The 15,004-nt window shown below is 39.4% G+C and overlaps 1 protein-coding gene across 2 annotated transcripts in view; it reads left to right on the top strand.

Moving 5' to 3' along the window:
* Positions 1 to 14,350, top strand: part of GLRB (glycine receptor beta) — a 71,758-nt gene extending 57,408 nt beyond the window's left edge. For both annotated transcript variants that reach the window (XM_032466142.1, XM_032466151.1), the window contains exons 9-10: positions 8,250 to 8,542; positions 11,553 to 14,350. In XM_032466142.1, the coding sequence (XP_032322033.1) occupies positions 8,250 to 8,542; positions 11,553 to 11,849 (590 nt within the window). In that variant the 3' untranslated portion in view covers positions 11,850 to 14,350. The remainder of the gene's footprint in view (positions 1 to 8,249; positions 8,543 to 11,552) is intronic.
* Positions 14,351 to 15,004: the final 654 nt, after the last annotated feature.

Raw genomic sequence — 15,004 nt, 5'->3', positions numbered from 1 at the left:
CTTACATGGGTCAGACTGTGAAATGTCTGACCTCTCGGTGTCTGGTTAGTTGCAGAATTTTATTTTTTATTTATTTTTCTATTATCAAAAGGCCTTGTGCAAATCTCCCTCCTGACTTACTGGAGGAATTAAATGAAATACAGATTTTAAAGAGCAGGAAGCAAGGAAAAATCCAGTGACAGTGACAGTTTTATCTGAATAAGAATGTTGGCGGTTTATTAATAAAAACCCACAAAGATCGAATCTATATCTTAATAAGCAAAAAATGGGGGTAATTTCATCCTAAGGGTTAGGTATCTGTGATGAAGATAATTACAGTTGATAAATTAATCCCTCAGGGAATGAGAATTAACTATGTAGTAATTATACTGAGAATGAAACACTCTCAAAAGTAGATTTAAGTTCTCACTTACGCTTGTCAAAAATATCATGCATTTCCCTCAAATTGTTAAATTGTGTTTATTAGGAATATCTTACTCCCTGGTAGTGACATAAATTAAAGTTAGAGGCCTCTCAGGGTGCTTTGGAGACATCCCAGCCCCTGGCATCTTCTTGAAGGACAGTGTCTGTAAATCCTCTTCTGTTGCAGGACTTGGGATGTGAAGTCCCTGAGCTGCCACTCAGCACCACGCAGACTTGCCAATGGAGAGGTGCTTGGTGGTCAAAAGTCAGTCTCTAGAGTCAACCCGGGTTTGAATTCCAGCTCTGTGCCTGCTGGCTGTGCCCACCTGGGCGACAGATCCCGTCCCTGTGAACATACTCTGAGGACATGCCGACAGGGGTGGGAAAGTCCCTGGGGGCTTTCTGGAGGACTGAAAAAATGGGTGCACAGCCCACGTGGCACACTCAGGAGCTAATACTCTGCCTCACTTACAGATGACTTTACAGTGTGCACAGCATCTCTACCCATTTTGATCCATTCAAGAAATATTTATTGTGCGCTGACTGCGCGCTAGTACCATGTGAAAAGATGGGGCTACCTTAAAGAGTAAATAGCTCATGAATAGCTAACAAAATAGATTTAAAAAAGACAAAAACTCAGCCTCAACAAGTTTATCCTTTCTTGGGAAGAAACAGACACCAAAGAAGTGCAACATGTAATATATAAGATGGTGATACAGGGATGAAAGTTGAGGGCAGCAGCCTGCTGGCCAGGAGTCGCCAGGAGGAAGTGATCCTGGATGGAGACGTGGAGGAGGTGAAGAAATGCATCACTGTGGGTCTCGGGGAAAGGGGGGTCCTGGGCCACGACCATCAGGGCAGCATTCTCGAGGCAGAAGCTGCCTGGGGACTTTGGGGAGCACCAGGCAGTGCAGTGTGGCTGGAACAGAGTAAGACAAAGGGAGATTCAGAGACAAGGACAGAAAAACAACAAGGTGAGGGGTGGGCCGAGCGGCATTCCCCGAGGAACTCTGGTGGCTTTGGCTTTTATTCCGAGTGACACGTGAAGCCCCCGAGGGCTTCTGAGCATTAACTGACTTTAATGTTTTTTGCCTTTGCATCGTATTTTTTAAATTGAAGTATTGTCGATTTGCAATGTTGTGTCAATTTCTGGTGCACAGCATCATGTCTCAGTCCTACATAGACATACATACATTCCTTTTCATGTTCTTTTTCATTATAGGTGACTACAAGATATTGAATAGCTGGTTTAAATTTTAACTGGTTATCTTTACTGCTTTGTTTAGAACAGACTGAAAGGGGCACAGGTGGAAGCTGGGGAAACGGTGAAGAGACCCGACATCAATGTGGTCCGGGCCGGGGGTGGTGGTGGATGTGCTCATCAATCTTAGATGGTGGATACAGTAGAGATGAAGAGAGGTGAAGATGTGTTGTGTGTGGGATTTAAGAAGTAGAATCCAAGATGACTTCAAGGTGTTTCGGGCTGAGAGAGACTGGCAAGATGGAATTCCCAGTGCCTGAGGCGAGAAGAGCTGCGGGTCAGGTAGCTTTGAGGAGGTGGAAGGCCAGGAGCTCGGTTCCGGACACACTGACTTTGCAGTGTCTGAGGATGTCGGATGGCAGTTGGATGTTCAAGTCTGGGGTGTCCCGGAGAAGTCGGATTGGAGGTCAGAACTCAGCTTTGTCAGGAATAGATGGTATTTAATGCAGTAATCCTGGAGTGGAGACAGAGGAGTCTCAGGGCTGAAGTTGGGGAACTGAGGGACAGAACGACCAGGGTGCTGTGGTCTCCTGGGATTCTACCAAGTGGAGGAAGTGTTTCCAGGTGAGGAGAGTGATCAGCCAACTACCTGTAGGCTGAAAATTCCCATTGGACCCAACAGCCTGGAGAGGCACTGGTGTCCAGGACAAGGACAGGTCCCCGGAGTAAGGAGCAGAGGAAAGCCTGGTGGGAGTGACTTCCAGAAAGAACAGGTGAGGAAGAGCTAGAGTCAGAATGCAACTCCTTGGAGATCATTAACTGTGAAGAGGAAAGGAGGATGGAGAAATAGCTGGGTGGGAATAGGAGCTGAGTCTGACTGTTCCATTGTGTCATTTAGGGTCTCGGTTGCCTTATTGATTTTTCTGTCTGGAAGACCTGTCCAGTGATGTCAGTGGGGTGTTAAGTTCTCCCACGATTATTGCATTCGCATCTTCCTTTTGCTTTGTAAGGTGGACACAATCATGACATGTTTATTTTTGGTTCTCTATTTAGAACAGTGTGATTTGTTCCAGTGGTCAGCAAATGCTTTCTGTCACATACAGGGTAGTCAATATTTAGGTTTATGTTGAAATCCCTAAATCTGCTTTTGTAGCACTAAAGCAGCCTTGGACAAGACATACTGAATAGATGTGGCCGTGACCCAGCAAAACTTTATTTATAAAAATCAGTGCTAGGTCTGACTTGCCCTGTGCATCGAGTTGACTGACCCCTGGTCTGTAGCATCAGGACAGAAGTCAGAGCATGCGGGCACATACAGAGAGCAGTGGATAGATGTCGGGGTGGGGGCTTGTAATTGATTTTGCTTTCTTAATGAAACAGGAAGCAAGGTCATGAGTTGCAGGTGTGATAGGGTAGAGTGTTGTGGTTTGGAGAGAGAGGAAAAGTGGTGCATGGACCAGGAAATACACTCTGACTGCCCTGTAGGGTCATGGACTTCTTTAGGTCAGTGATCATAAATGTAGAATGAGATCGGTCAACACGTTGGCATGTTTACGTCTCGCCACGCTCATAAAGAGAAAACTAGAGGATAGGGACGTATTTACGCTTTGGAGACTTATCCATGTCGTTGCTTGTGTTAATATTTGGTGCTGTCTCATTACTGAGTACTGTGTCCTAGTATGGATACACCAGCTTGTTTTCCCTTTAAACAATTGTTGGAGATTTGGGTTGTTTTCAGTTTGGCTGTATTATAAACGTTGCTGTGAATAATTGTACAAGTCTCCGTGTGGACATACGTTTTCATTACTCTTGGGTAAATACCTAGGAATGAGATTTCTGGATTTTATGGCAAAATGTATTTTACTTCTATAAAATGCTACCATGGTTCTATCAGAATAATGGTGCCATTTTGCATTCCTACCACTTGTTTCACGTGCTCCCCAACACCTAAGTTTTTTGACTTAATGTAGTGGCTGGGACCTCAAGTTCAGTGTTGAGTAGAATTGTAAGAGATGCTTATTCCTGATTCTAATTGAAACATTCACTGATGGGTATAATAGCAGCTCTAGATTTTTGTAGATCTCTTAGTAAGACTGAGGAGGGTTGATTGATTTCTAGATGTTAGATAAGTTGGGAAAATTATTAGCACAAAATTGCTCATAATATTTGCTCTTCCTTTTAATGTCTCACTGTAGTGATCATTCCTACATATTTGTGATATTGTTAAATTGTGAATTTTTCTGAACACTCTAGCTAAAGACTTACCCATTTTCTCTGTATTTTCAAAACATCAGCTTGATTTCATTCGTTTTCTCTATTTTTTTCACTGACTTTTAGCTCTTTATTCTTTTTTTTTTTTTTCTTAGTTTGGGTATTATTTGATATCTTTTTGGTATTTAAAGTGAAACTTATGTAGTTAATTTTAGGTCTTTCTTCTTTTCTACTGTGAGCATTTAAATTACAAATTTCCCTTGTAAGTCCTGCTTTAGCTGCAGTGCACACATTTTGATATAGTGTATTTTCATCTTTTTCCATTAAGAAATATTTTCTCATTTCCCTTGTGATTTCTTCTTTGGTCCATGCATTCTTTAGATATGTGTAGTTAGGTTTCCAAATATTTAGGGTTTTCTTAAGTACTTGAATATGTTTTTTTAAAATTTTGTCAGGGAACATACTCTATGATTTCAGTCCTTTTATATTTACTGAGACATTTTGAATGGCCCAGCCCAGCACATGCCTCCTGGCAACCATACCGTGTCCCCTTGAAATGTGTATCAGGCTTTGTGGGGTGTAATGTTTAAATATTAGTGGAGTCAAGTTGATTGACAGTCCTGTTGAAATCTTTTAAGTCTTTTGTCTGGTTTATAGTTATTGATCAGAGAGTGTTAAAATGTCCAACTTGGATTATGGAATTATGCTTTAGGTATTTTGAAGCTCTGTTACTAGACACATACATATTTATAATTTTACCTAAAAAAATCATATTACTGACTTAGATTAAATTTCAGGATATTCAGTGGATACAACTCTTTTGACCCAAAATATCTTTCCTTTTTTCTACTTTTTTCCCCCTACATTGTTCCGGAAGATTATGCAAATCAATTTGCCAGTCTCTTCGGATTATGCCCATAATTTTTATTTTCTAAAACTTAGGAGAAAAACCTGTATCATTTACCCTGGACTCATTTTGCTTTCTAAAATATTAGTTTTGTGTTCTAGTTTTGTTTTCCTTCCCATCTTTTTTTTTGATTGATTTTTTTCCATTGTTAACAAACATCAGAGCTTCATCTATGAATTTTCCATAGACTCTGACTTCAGCTATTTCTTTATGTATGGAAGTAACTTTTGATACTTTTTACCCTAAGTAAACTTCACTCTAACCACCCTTTTCCTGTTACATAAAATACTTTAAGTGCTGCTAAAAGGGATTTTTTTTTAAAACAAACACTTTTAAATTATAAATGAAAATAAGATGAATAATTCAGGTCACTGTCCAGACCTCTAGAGGCCACACATAATACCTTTCTTACTCTGATCTTTTCTTACCATCTGGAGCAGTGGTTCAAGATTTTTTTTTTTTAAAGAAATGGGATTTTTTTTCATTTAAATTTTTTTAATTGAAGTATTGTCGATTTACAATGTGTTATTTCTGGTGTACAGCACAGTGATTCAGTTATACATATATATATTCATTTTCATATTCTTTTCCATTATAGGCCATTACAAGGTATTGAATATAGTTCCCTGTGCTATACAGTAGGTCCTTGTTGTTTACCTATTTTATATACAGTAGTTAGTATCTGCTAATCCCAAACTTCTAATTTATCCCTCCCCCTACTGTTCCCTCTGGTAACCATAAGTTTGTTTTCTATGTCTGTGAGTCTTGTTTCTATTTTGTAAATAAGTTCATTTGTGCCTTTTTTTTTAGATTCCACATATAAGTGATCTCATATGGTATTTTTCTTTCTCTTCTGGATTAACTTCACTTAGTATGACAATCTCCAGGTCCATCCATGTTGCTGCAAATGGCATTATTTTATTCTTTTTTATAGCTGAGTAGTATTCCATTATATAAATACGCTACAACTTCTTTATCCAGTCATCTCTTGATGGACATTTAGGTTGCCTCCATGTCTTCGCTATTGTAAATAGTGCTGCTGTGAACACTAGGGTGCATGTAGGTTCAAGATCTTTTTGATCATAAGGATCTTTTTCAAAAATGAAAGTATTTTTGGATTCCTGTCTGATAGTAATAGTAGTTTTCCTTTTAGTATCATTTGATTAAAATGTTGAAGAATGATAACATGCTGATATAATTTAGCAGCATTTCTAAATGACTTTTCATGTTATTAATCACAACTCCATATGTACCAATTTGGTGAATACTGTAGTTCATCTCCCAAGGGGGTAAAAGTGATTTGGGGTTTAGGTAGTAGTTGTTATATCCACAGTTTCTCCTTGACTTACTCTGTTGGTTCTATTTTGTTGATTACAAATACTATCTCTACCTTTCCTCTCTTTTTCTTTCCATTTTTCACCCTCTTTTTCTTCCTTTCCTTTTTCTAGTTTTTGGTATTCCTCTTTCAGTCAATACATTGTGAGTGTGTATGCTAGTAAGGAATTATTTTTCTGATGTTTACTCTAAGATCGGCTGGGCAAGAAATCTCTGGATATCCCGTAGGTCAGTCTTTGAGTTTGCTGTAAATAATGCTCCCTTAAGTAAGCATTTCATCACTATAAAATTCTTTCTGCATTCTTTTTTTTAATTGAATTATAATTGATTTACAAGGTTGTGTTAGTTTCCAGTGTACAGCAAAGTGATTCTGTTTTATATGTATATATATAAATATATATATTCTATTTCATATTTTTTCCATTATTGGTACTACAAGATATTGAATACAGTTACCTTCTTGCTGCATATTGATGAGCTAAATGACTTTATCTTTCACCCTGACTTGTTTATAGAGGTTTTCGTTCAGGTTAACTTCTTTATGTAACTAATTTATTAATACTCTATATTATTTGTTAGTTTTGACTTTCAAAAGATGTAGACCCCACATCTATTTATCAGAGTTGGTATCACTTTTATTACATATTCCCTGATTTGAAATCTAGACTTGATTTATTTCTGCACTAGGGAGGGAAATTTCTGACAAATAAGGACTAGACATTTTAAACATGTTTTTAAAATATTATACCAAGAAGTCCTGGAATTTATTAGAGAGGGAGCTCCATTAAATGGGGATAATTTAGTAAGAACACAATATTAAAATTACAAAAATCCACATTTTTATGAATGATGGGTTTCGCATTTCTTTATTGGTTTATAATTTAGTAAAATTCAGACAGAATTTCACAGTGAAGTTATTTAACAGTAAAGTAATCCTATTTGAAGGCTGTCTGAAGATAATGCTAAAATATTTGTGCAAAGAAATACTATTTGCTCAGATTCTTTTCCTATTATATGTCATTACAAGGTATTGATACAGTTCCCTAAAAAGAAAAAAATATATATGTACGTATGTGTGTAACCAAATCACTTTGCTGTACACCTGAAACTACCACTATGAATCAACTACATTTCCAGTAAAAAAAATTTAAAAATTAAGAAAAAAACTCCACACCTTTTAGCAGCCTCTGAAATGGTGCAGCTGATGGAATGTGTATTTCTTCAACATCCTCACTGATAATTGATACTAATATAGTGCTTCTATATTATGCCAGGCCCATGTTTCATTACCAGGATAACGTTTTCATTCTCAGAAGTGGTCGCATCTAAGAGTAAAAATGTGCACGTGGCCCCATTGGTGAAATGGACTCCAGAGTCAAGGCAGACCTGCTCCCACTTGACTGAGAGGGAGGCTCCCCGGACCCGGCATGAGTCCTGGCCCAGCGTGTCGTGGTTCTCTGTGCCCATGGGTCCTGTGTCCACACCCCATCTTCTGAACACATGCGGGAAGGAAGAGAAAGAGGGACAGGAGTTATTGCAACTCTCTTTCGAGATTTTACAATTATTTGACTTAAATTGATATATAACTATTAGCCTCTCATATATGGTTAATATTACATAGAGCAGAATTGCATTCTTTCCTTGAAAAGCTGGAATCATTTGTTTTCCTGAAATAATCAGAGATGTTCTTAACTTTGCCTTTTCTATTAGTTTTTTTGTTTTTTGTTTTTTTTTTTTTTAATTTTGAATCTTACCAAAAAATTGCTAGATATGTTCTATTCTTATTCTGATTTAGTTGTTTTGGGGGTAAAATTGAGCTCTATAACTGTATGTAATAAAGCTGAAAAGTGAAATAACCTGTTCAATCAGAGAGCATTGTGGCTTCCTCAGAGGTACAATGGAATGGTTTTAGACATCTGTAGTATTTAAACAAGATCCAAATTGTGTGTTTACAGTTTCGCTTAAATTTCTATTTATTTTTTAAACGTTCACTGTTTACAAACATCCCCACCCACATTCAGTAACCCTTACACAGAAAGTGTGTGCGTGGGGTTTCTTCTACTCTTTGAGCTTTAAAGGGGCCCGAGGGACATTGGGAGCTCCTGGAGAGGGCGTTCATCCGAGAGCGAATGATGACACAGCATTTCACGAGGGTGAAAAAAGCAGCTTGAATTCCTGCTTGTGTCCCCGCAGGAATCTTCTCGGTCCTCAGCTTGGCCTCCGAGTGCACCACGCTGGCGGCCGAGCTCCCCAAGGTGTCCTACGTGAAGGCGCTGGACGTATGGCTCATCGCCTGCCTGCTCTTCGGCTTTGCATCCCTGGTGGAGTACGCGGTGGTGCAGGTGATGCTGAACAACCCTAAACGCGTTGAAGCAGAAAAGGCCAGAATTGCCAAGGCCGAGCAGGCGAATGGGAAGGGGGGCACCGCGGCGAAGAAGAACACGGTGAACGGTACGGGCACCCCCGTTCACATCAGCACCCTGCAGGTGAGCGCGACCTCGGCCGGCGGAGCGACTTCCGCGCCCCCCCCCCCCCCGCCTGCATCCTGTCGGGGTGCCGGTGTCGTGGGATTGGTACTCGTTTATCTCTCGCGGATGGAAAGGGAATGAGCGCAACAGACTTCCTGGAAGAGAGCAGAAAGCTTAGGTCCCATAGTAATTAACAAAAAGGAAATCAACACCTGATCTAATTTCTGGAGGACGCGGCATGGAGTTTAAGGCCGCACCTCTGTTCTGATGGTCACCACAGAGTGTGGAGGTCTTGCCGGAAGACTTTGCTTCTGTCTCGCATCTGACAAGCCCAGTAAGGGGCCAGGGCGCTGCTGGGGGGCCCGGAAGGCTGAGCCCATGTTTTTGGTTCAGTCTCCCACCTGTTCCCCTCAAGAGGGAGGGCTTCACACAGCACAGGGCAGGCAGGCTCCTGATTTATTGGATGCCTGGCCCATAGGGAGCTATGCCCACGTTTGGGATTTGTCCAGCCCAGGGTGAATAGTTGAAGAACTGGGCAGTAGTTTGCTTGTTCACTCATATATTTCTTTTTTTATTCAATAAAAAGAGTTGAGGACCTACTGTTGCTAATAACATCAGTGTTCCCAACTCCAAGCATGTGCCAGGTGTGTTCACAGCAAAGGTGTTGCTGCGAATAAAAGGTAGACTATGTCTATGGATGTGAATCAATTAAGACATCAAAGCTGGGGGGAGGGTAGAGCTCAGTGGTAAAGCATGAGCTTAGCATGCACGAGGTCCTGGGTTCAGTCCTCAGTATCTCCATTTAATTTGTATATATATGTACGTAAACCTAATTCCGCCCCCCCCCAAAGAAAAACAAAAAACAAAACAGAAAACATCAAAGCTGCTGTACATGCAGCATGAATGAGAGAATTGTTTCTTTACAGTAATGATATATATTTTTAAAATAAGGATTGATTTAAATTTGGTAAAATACATAAAGGAGATTTCCCTGTGAACACATCTGTATCATCTGTGGAAGATGCGATTATCTGTATAAAACCATGCCTGCGTCTTCCGGTTAAGAAATACTGTGTGCGGTGATTGGCTTTTAAACGTGTGCAGATTCAGACCGAAAAGGACCACAAAGCTAATCTCAGCGGCTATGGTCTGGAGCCTTGGGAAGTTCTGTCCGCATCATTAATTTTTATTCCTGACGGTTTCATTATCATACTACCCGGTTTTTGCTACCAGTCATTTTCGGAAGTGACACGTTTACATGATGAAAGTAAATGAGAGACACATATTCATGTGAGGAAAAATGGGGAAATTATAGATTGGAGACTAATAGAAGCAAGACCGCTGTAAGACTGTATTACGCGGGGGTGCTGTCTTGTTGATAACTAGTTCATTTGATCCCTCTTGATGTGATGGTATAATTGTTTAAAACAGTATTTATACTGTAAACGCTTTTCTCCGCTTGTGTACATACTTGATTTGATAATTATGTGCAGAGGGCATTAACTGAAGAGGGAAGTTGTGTTTGTGTGAAGTCTCTGCTGAGCGGGAGAAGGTGGGAGCAGCGAACCAGGGAAGGAATGAGGAGCTGTTTAAAGAGCCTGAGGGCTTCTCCGTAGGGAACCCAGTTTTATCCCTCATTCAGAGCTGTCCCATCATTAAAAGTGACTCCTGTAATAGGCGCTCGCCACCAGGACACACACACAACTCATTTCAAAGATAACAGTCTTCAAATACCTTTACAGAAGAGGTTTTAATAAAATCAAAACCCTGGGAGAACGTGTAAATGCATTTTAACTTGTTTTTTCACCCCGTGTCTCTTGGTTTCTCTGCTCCCCACTTCTGAAGGCTGCCGTCCAGCTCTTGGCTAGAAAATATACCTCAGTGTTTGTTCAGGTCAAGGACAGCCTGCTGGTACCTGACGTACTGCTGGGGAAGAATCAGTTTTACTTTTTACCTTAAGCGTAATCTTTACCCAGCCCTCATCTAGTCAATGACAATAGAATTCGTGTAACTAGTCAATGCGTCTTACTAATAAGGCAAAGGCCGGAGTAACCACTGTGTGCTAATCGTGTACAATGATGTGTTTCCCTTTTTTGGTAAAAACAGGAGATATTAATAGTGAAGATTCCCAAGGTGAACACCAGAGGTCAGGAGAGAGATCAGTGGAATATTATGCAGTTGGGTCACAGTTTCACCCTTCTGTGGCCTTTCCTGACGTCGGTGCCCCTTAAACCATAGGTCAGCCTATACCTCCATCTTTTCCAAGATCTCTTCAGATTGCCAGGGAGAGTTCATTGTGAAATAATTATTTGGTATATTATAGGGAATGGAGTCAGATTTAATAATTCCGAGTTTCTCAGCCAAATAATCTGTAGCATATGATCCGGCTGAAATATACACAGTTCCTTTGGATTCTCTGCGTTTGGAGTCTCTGTGTAATTCGTCTTTAGTCAACAAGGGAGAAATGCCTTTCACTAGTGAATCTTTGGTTCATGGTAATGGTGACCATGTTCAGTTCTTATTTGTGAGTGTGATTTAGGGACACACTGTCTCACTGATGTGACAAATGCCTCAGTCTTCTATAAACCATCTGGTTTGGAAGTAGGATCCATGGGGAGGTCAAAGATTAGAAGTACCAGAAGATTTCTGTAATTCGTATATTGTACTGAGATGAGCTGTGCTGTTTGTGGTTGAAGATGGGTTTTTATTTATCGCTCACTCTTTCAACTGAGAACTCTCACGAGCCTGGGAGTACCTAAGATAACTGGCGATTTGTGCTTTGATCTCTTATCATAAAATAACCTACTGAAAGTTTATTCCACGACATAAACCTTGTTACGCACACAACACGTTAGAGCCCTCCGTGTTCAGGTCACCTCCTGGTTTAATCAGTTGACTATGATTTCTGTTTAACCAAAAGAGATCATAGTCAACTGATTAAGCCATCCGATTTTTTTAAGTATCTTTTTGAAGACGTCTTCTACATAGAAAAATTCTGAATACCCCCGTCTTTCACTTTTATCCTCAGGTTGGAGAGACCAGATGCAAGAAGGTGTGTACCTCCAAGTCTGACCTGAGATCTAATGACTTCAGCATCGTGGGCAGCTTACCGAGGGATTTCGAGCTGTCCAATTACGACTGCTACGGGAAGCCCATTGAAGTCAACAACGGCCTCGGGCGATCTCAGGACAAGAACACCAAGAAGCCGCCTCCCGCCAAACCCGTCATCCCGACAGCCGCCAAGCGCATCGATCTTTATGCCAGAGCGCTGTTTCCTTTCTGCTTCCTGTTCTTCAACGTGATCTACTGGTCGATATATTTATGATAAACCTTTTCCATTCATGTAAAGTAAGAGCCCATCGCATTGTGACCAGCCTCGTCCATCAAGGCCAGCCTGCGGACGATTGTTTGCATCTTCACAGCAATACACTGCATCTTGGACGCCATCGGTTGTCATAGAAACGTGGCTCCTTTATTTGGAATGGCAGCATGATCTCATTACGTCTGTGCTCTAATCATGATGTATTTATGTAAAGCAAACGTGTCGCTTTAGGAACCAATGAAGGACAAGCGTACCACATAAACCAAAATCCAAACGTTTCTCTCCAGTTAGTGTGAATTGCAGATACTTCCAATAATTCTGATAGTAATTCTGTGCTCGCTGAACCCTATCATGATCTGATCGCCATTCTAATGTCCGTGTTGCAAACTCCCCTCCTTGTGACTTGCAGAGAAAGCCATCTTATTCTTGTATAATTTCAGATGGTATTATCACAGATAAAGCAGAATTATATTACATATCATTTAAATTTATAAGTAGAAATATATCAGCTATAATTATGCAAGCTCTGTGGAGAAATAAAGATCAAAGATGTACTAATTTGTAAAAAATCAGCTTATTTTAAAGTCTGCCTGTATTGTCAAAATGCCAGGGAATAAAACACAGTAAGCATTTTTGAAACAAAAGGAAATCTAGATGCACCTAAATTCATGCTGAATTCTGGTCTCTGATAAAATAAAACTAAAGGATAGATATATTGATTAAATATTTCTGATAAAAGAAATTCTACTTTAAAACCTAAATATATTTTCATGGATTTTATTTTGTTGATACAGAGTATACAAAATCATTGTGCCTTAAAAAGAGTCATAAATATTTTAAATCGGAATATAGTAGTGGGTATGTGATTTCACACCACTGTTAAGAAACCAAGAGGAAAATCATTACTAGAAGTAACTTGGGTTTGGGAAGGAAAATTCATAGTAATTAAAGGATTTTAACTTCTTTATGTTATTAAAATGCTTACGTATTTCAAAGTAAAATTAAATTTTTTTCTGAATTTCTTTTTTTCTTATTTGAATAGCTTTTGATTTTGCTACAGAACATTCAAGGATTAAGTAAGTAATTACTTTATGTTAAGCCTCTCTTCTTCTTGTATTTTCTTTCTTGCTAAAGGTCTAGATTGCTTAGATTTCCTTGCTTTGATCTTGTTCCAACTTTAAAATAGATACTTTCTGGTCTCTGACACTCCCGGGTCGCCATAGCTGATAGCAAGACTCTGTAATCCACCTAACACAAACATGACGCCAAGTGAGAATATTTACATCCTTTGGAGAGTTTTGTTGCAGCTGAGAGTTTGTGTGGTCAATTCAATAATAAAATGTGTTTGAATATTGTTTGTGCCAATTGCTGTGTATAATTCAGTGCTATTTTGTTGAAGACTAATTTTTTACAAAATCACTGATTGCTAAATCTTTAAAAAATGAAACATATCTAATCTCCACAGTCCTTCAGCACCCTCTAGTTGCAAAATCTCAGCCATCTGAGTAGTTTTAAAATTTCCCCCCAAATCTATATTTGATGGGTTTCAAAATCCTGCTAGGATCCAGGGCAAAACATGTTAATGGAACTGTGTTAGGAAAAAAGAAAATGTCTTGGATAAGACTTCGACCGTTTAAAATTTGTATTATAATCATTATATTTGCTCATAATCTCTTTTCTTTATTCTTTCAAATTTCACTCATATCAGGGAGTTTGTTTTAGAACCAGAGTTGAAGCGGGAAAGGTACCAGATGGAAGGCAGGTCTCATTATAGAGGATTTATTTCTTGAAAATAATGTGAATTAATTACTTTCTGTAATACGATATTGTAGCCTCTTAAGATCAATTTTAATACCCAAATACATACAAATGGCTGTCCCAGGATTAAGTGCGCATATATAGCTGCAAATGGAACATTCCATGGTGACCATGATGAAGTCCAGTTGGTGTCCGCTAACAGTTGCTTCATATTGTTACCTCGAGAGTCTAGTTACTTAACCCCAGGGTAGTCCTGATCTGTGTACTTCAAATAGTATGTCTTTCTAGGAAACGTGCAGTATATTTACCTGGATATCAGCATCTCAAATTCATTGTTTCCAAAATTAAAAAAAAAAAAAGATCTCCTTACAATTTGGTTGTTTCTTTCATTTTCCGTTTCTGATAGAGTCATCACTGTTCCCATCGCCTGTGTTAAATCTGCCTTCCTTTCCCACACGGTCAGTCATAGAGATTCTCTCTCACACCTGCCACCTCCTCTCCTTCTGGGGACGCCACCCGAAATCCGTGTCCCTTTCCCAGTCATCAACTGTGACAGTGGTCCCCAACCCCACTCCTTTATAACTCTTATTTTTCAACTTGCTTTGTGATGTTCCTTTTTTAATTGCTAAGTAATACGTGAATACCTGGATGGATTAAAGAACGAACAAATGTGTTAAAAGTGAGGAAGCACTTCACGTTGCCATCACAGTCTCTTCTCTTCAAACTCTCGCCCAGTCCCCAGAGGTCGCCAGGGTCTTGTGAACATTCAGACTCACTCGGGGACATTTACAGCCTCTGTCTACTTTTTAAATATGAAACATAATTGAACATAATGGGGTTTAATGTAAATGGGAATCTACTGGATGTATAGTTTTACAATTTGTTTATTTTTCATTTAATATGTTTCAGAGATCTTCCTATGTGGGCACATCCTGGATGTTTATAAGCCTATCTTTGGCTATCCTTCTATATAGCATATAGAAGGTGGCTGAGCTTCGCTTCTTTTTAAACAGAAATTTTGATTGTTTTTCCTTTCTACTACAAAATAAGTTAATTGCAATAAATATTTTTGTGCACGTACGTGGCTATTTCTGTCAGGCAGATGCCACAATTTGAGGTGCTGAGTTGAAATATGTATATGTTTTCAATTCCAGTGGTTTCTCCCAAATGTCCTTCCAAACGCCTCGAAGGTAGCTTTTTATGATCCTCCCATAGCCTGGTCTTCCTATAACCTGTTGTATGTTGACATATTACTTTGCTTTTTTAAAACCTTTTTTGACATTGTGTCAGACTTAAAAAACGTGCAAAAATATTACAAAGAATTTTTGTGCACCATTCATCCAGTTTCTCCAAACATTAGTATTTTATCACACGTGTTTTATTTTCCCTCCTACCGTGTG

Source organism: Camelus ferus, chromosome 2, assembly GCF_009834535.1.
Source record: "Camelus ferus isolate YT-003-E chromosome 2, BCGSAC_Cfer_1.0, whole genome shotgun sequence".
In the NCBI taxonomy this organism is placed as follows: domain Eukaryota; kingdom Metazoa; phylum Chordata; class Mammalia; order Artiodactyla; family Camelidae; genus Camelus; species Camelus ferus.
The sequence above is the reverse complement of the archived record's forward strand: the minus strand, read 5'-3'. Positions and strand labels throughout refer to the sequence as shown.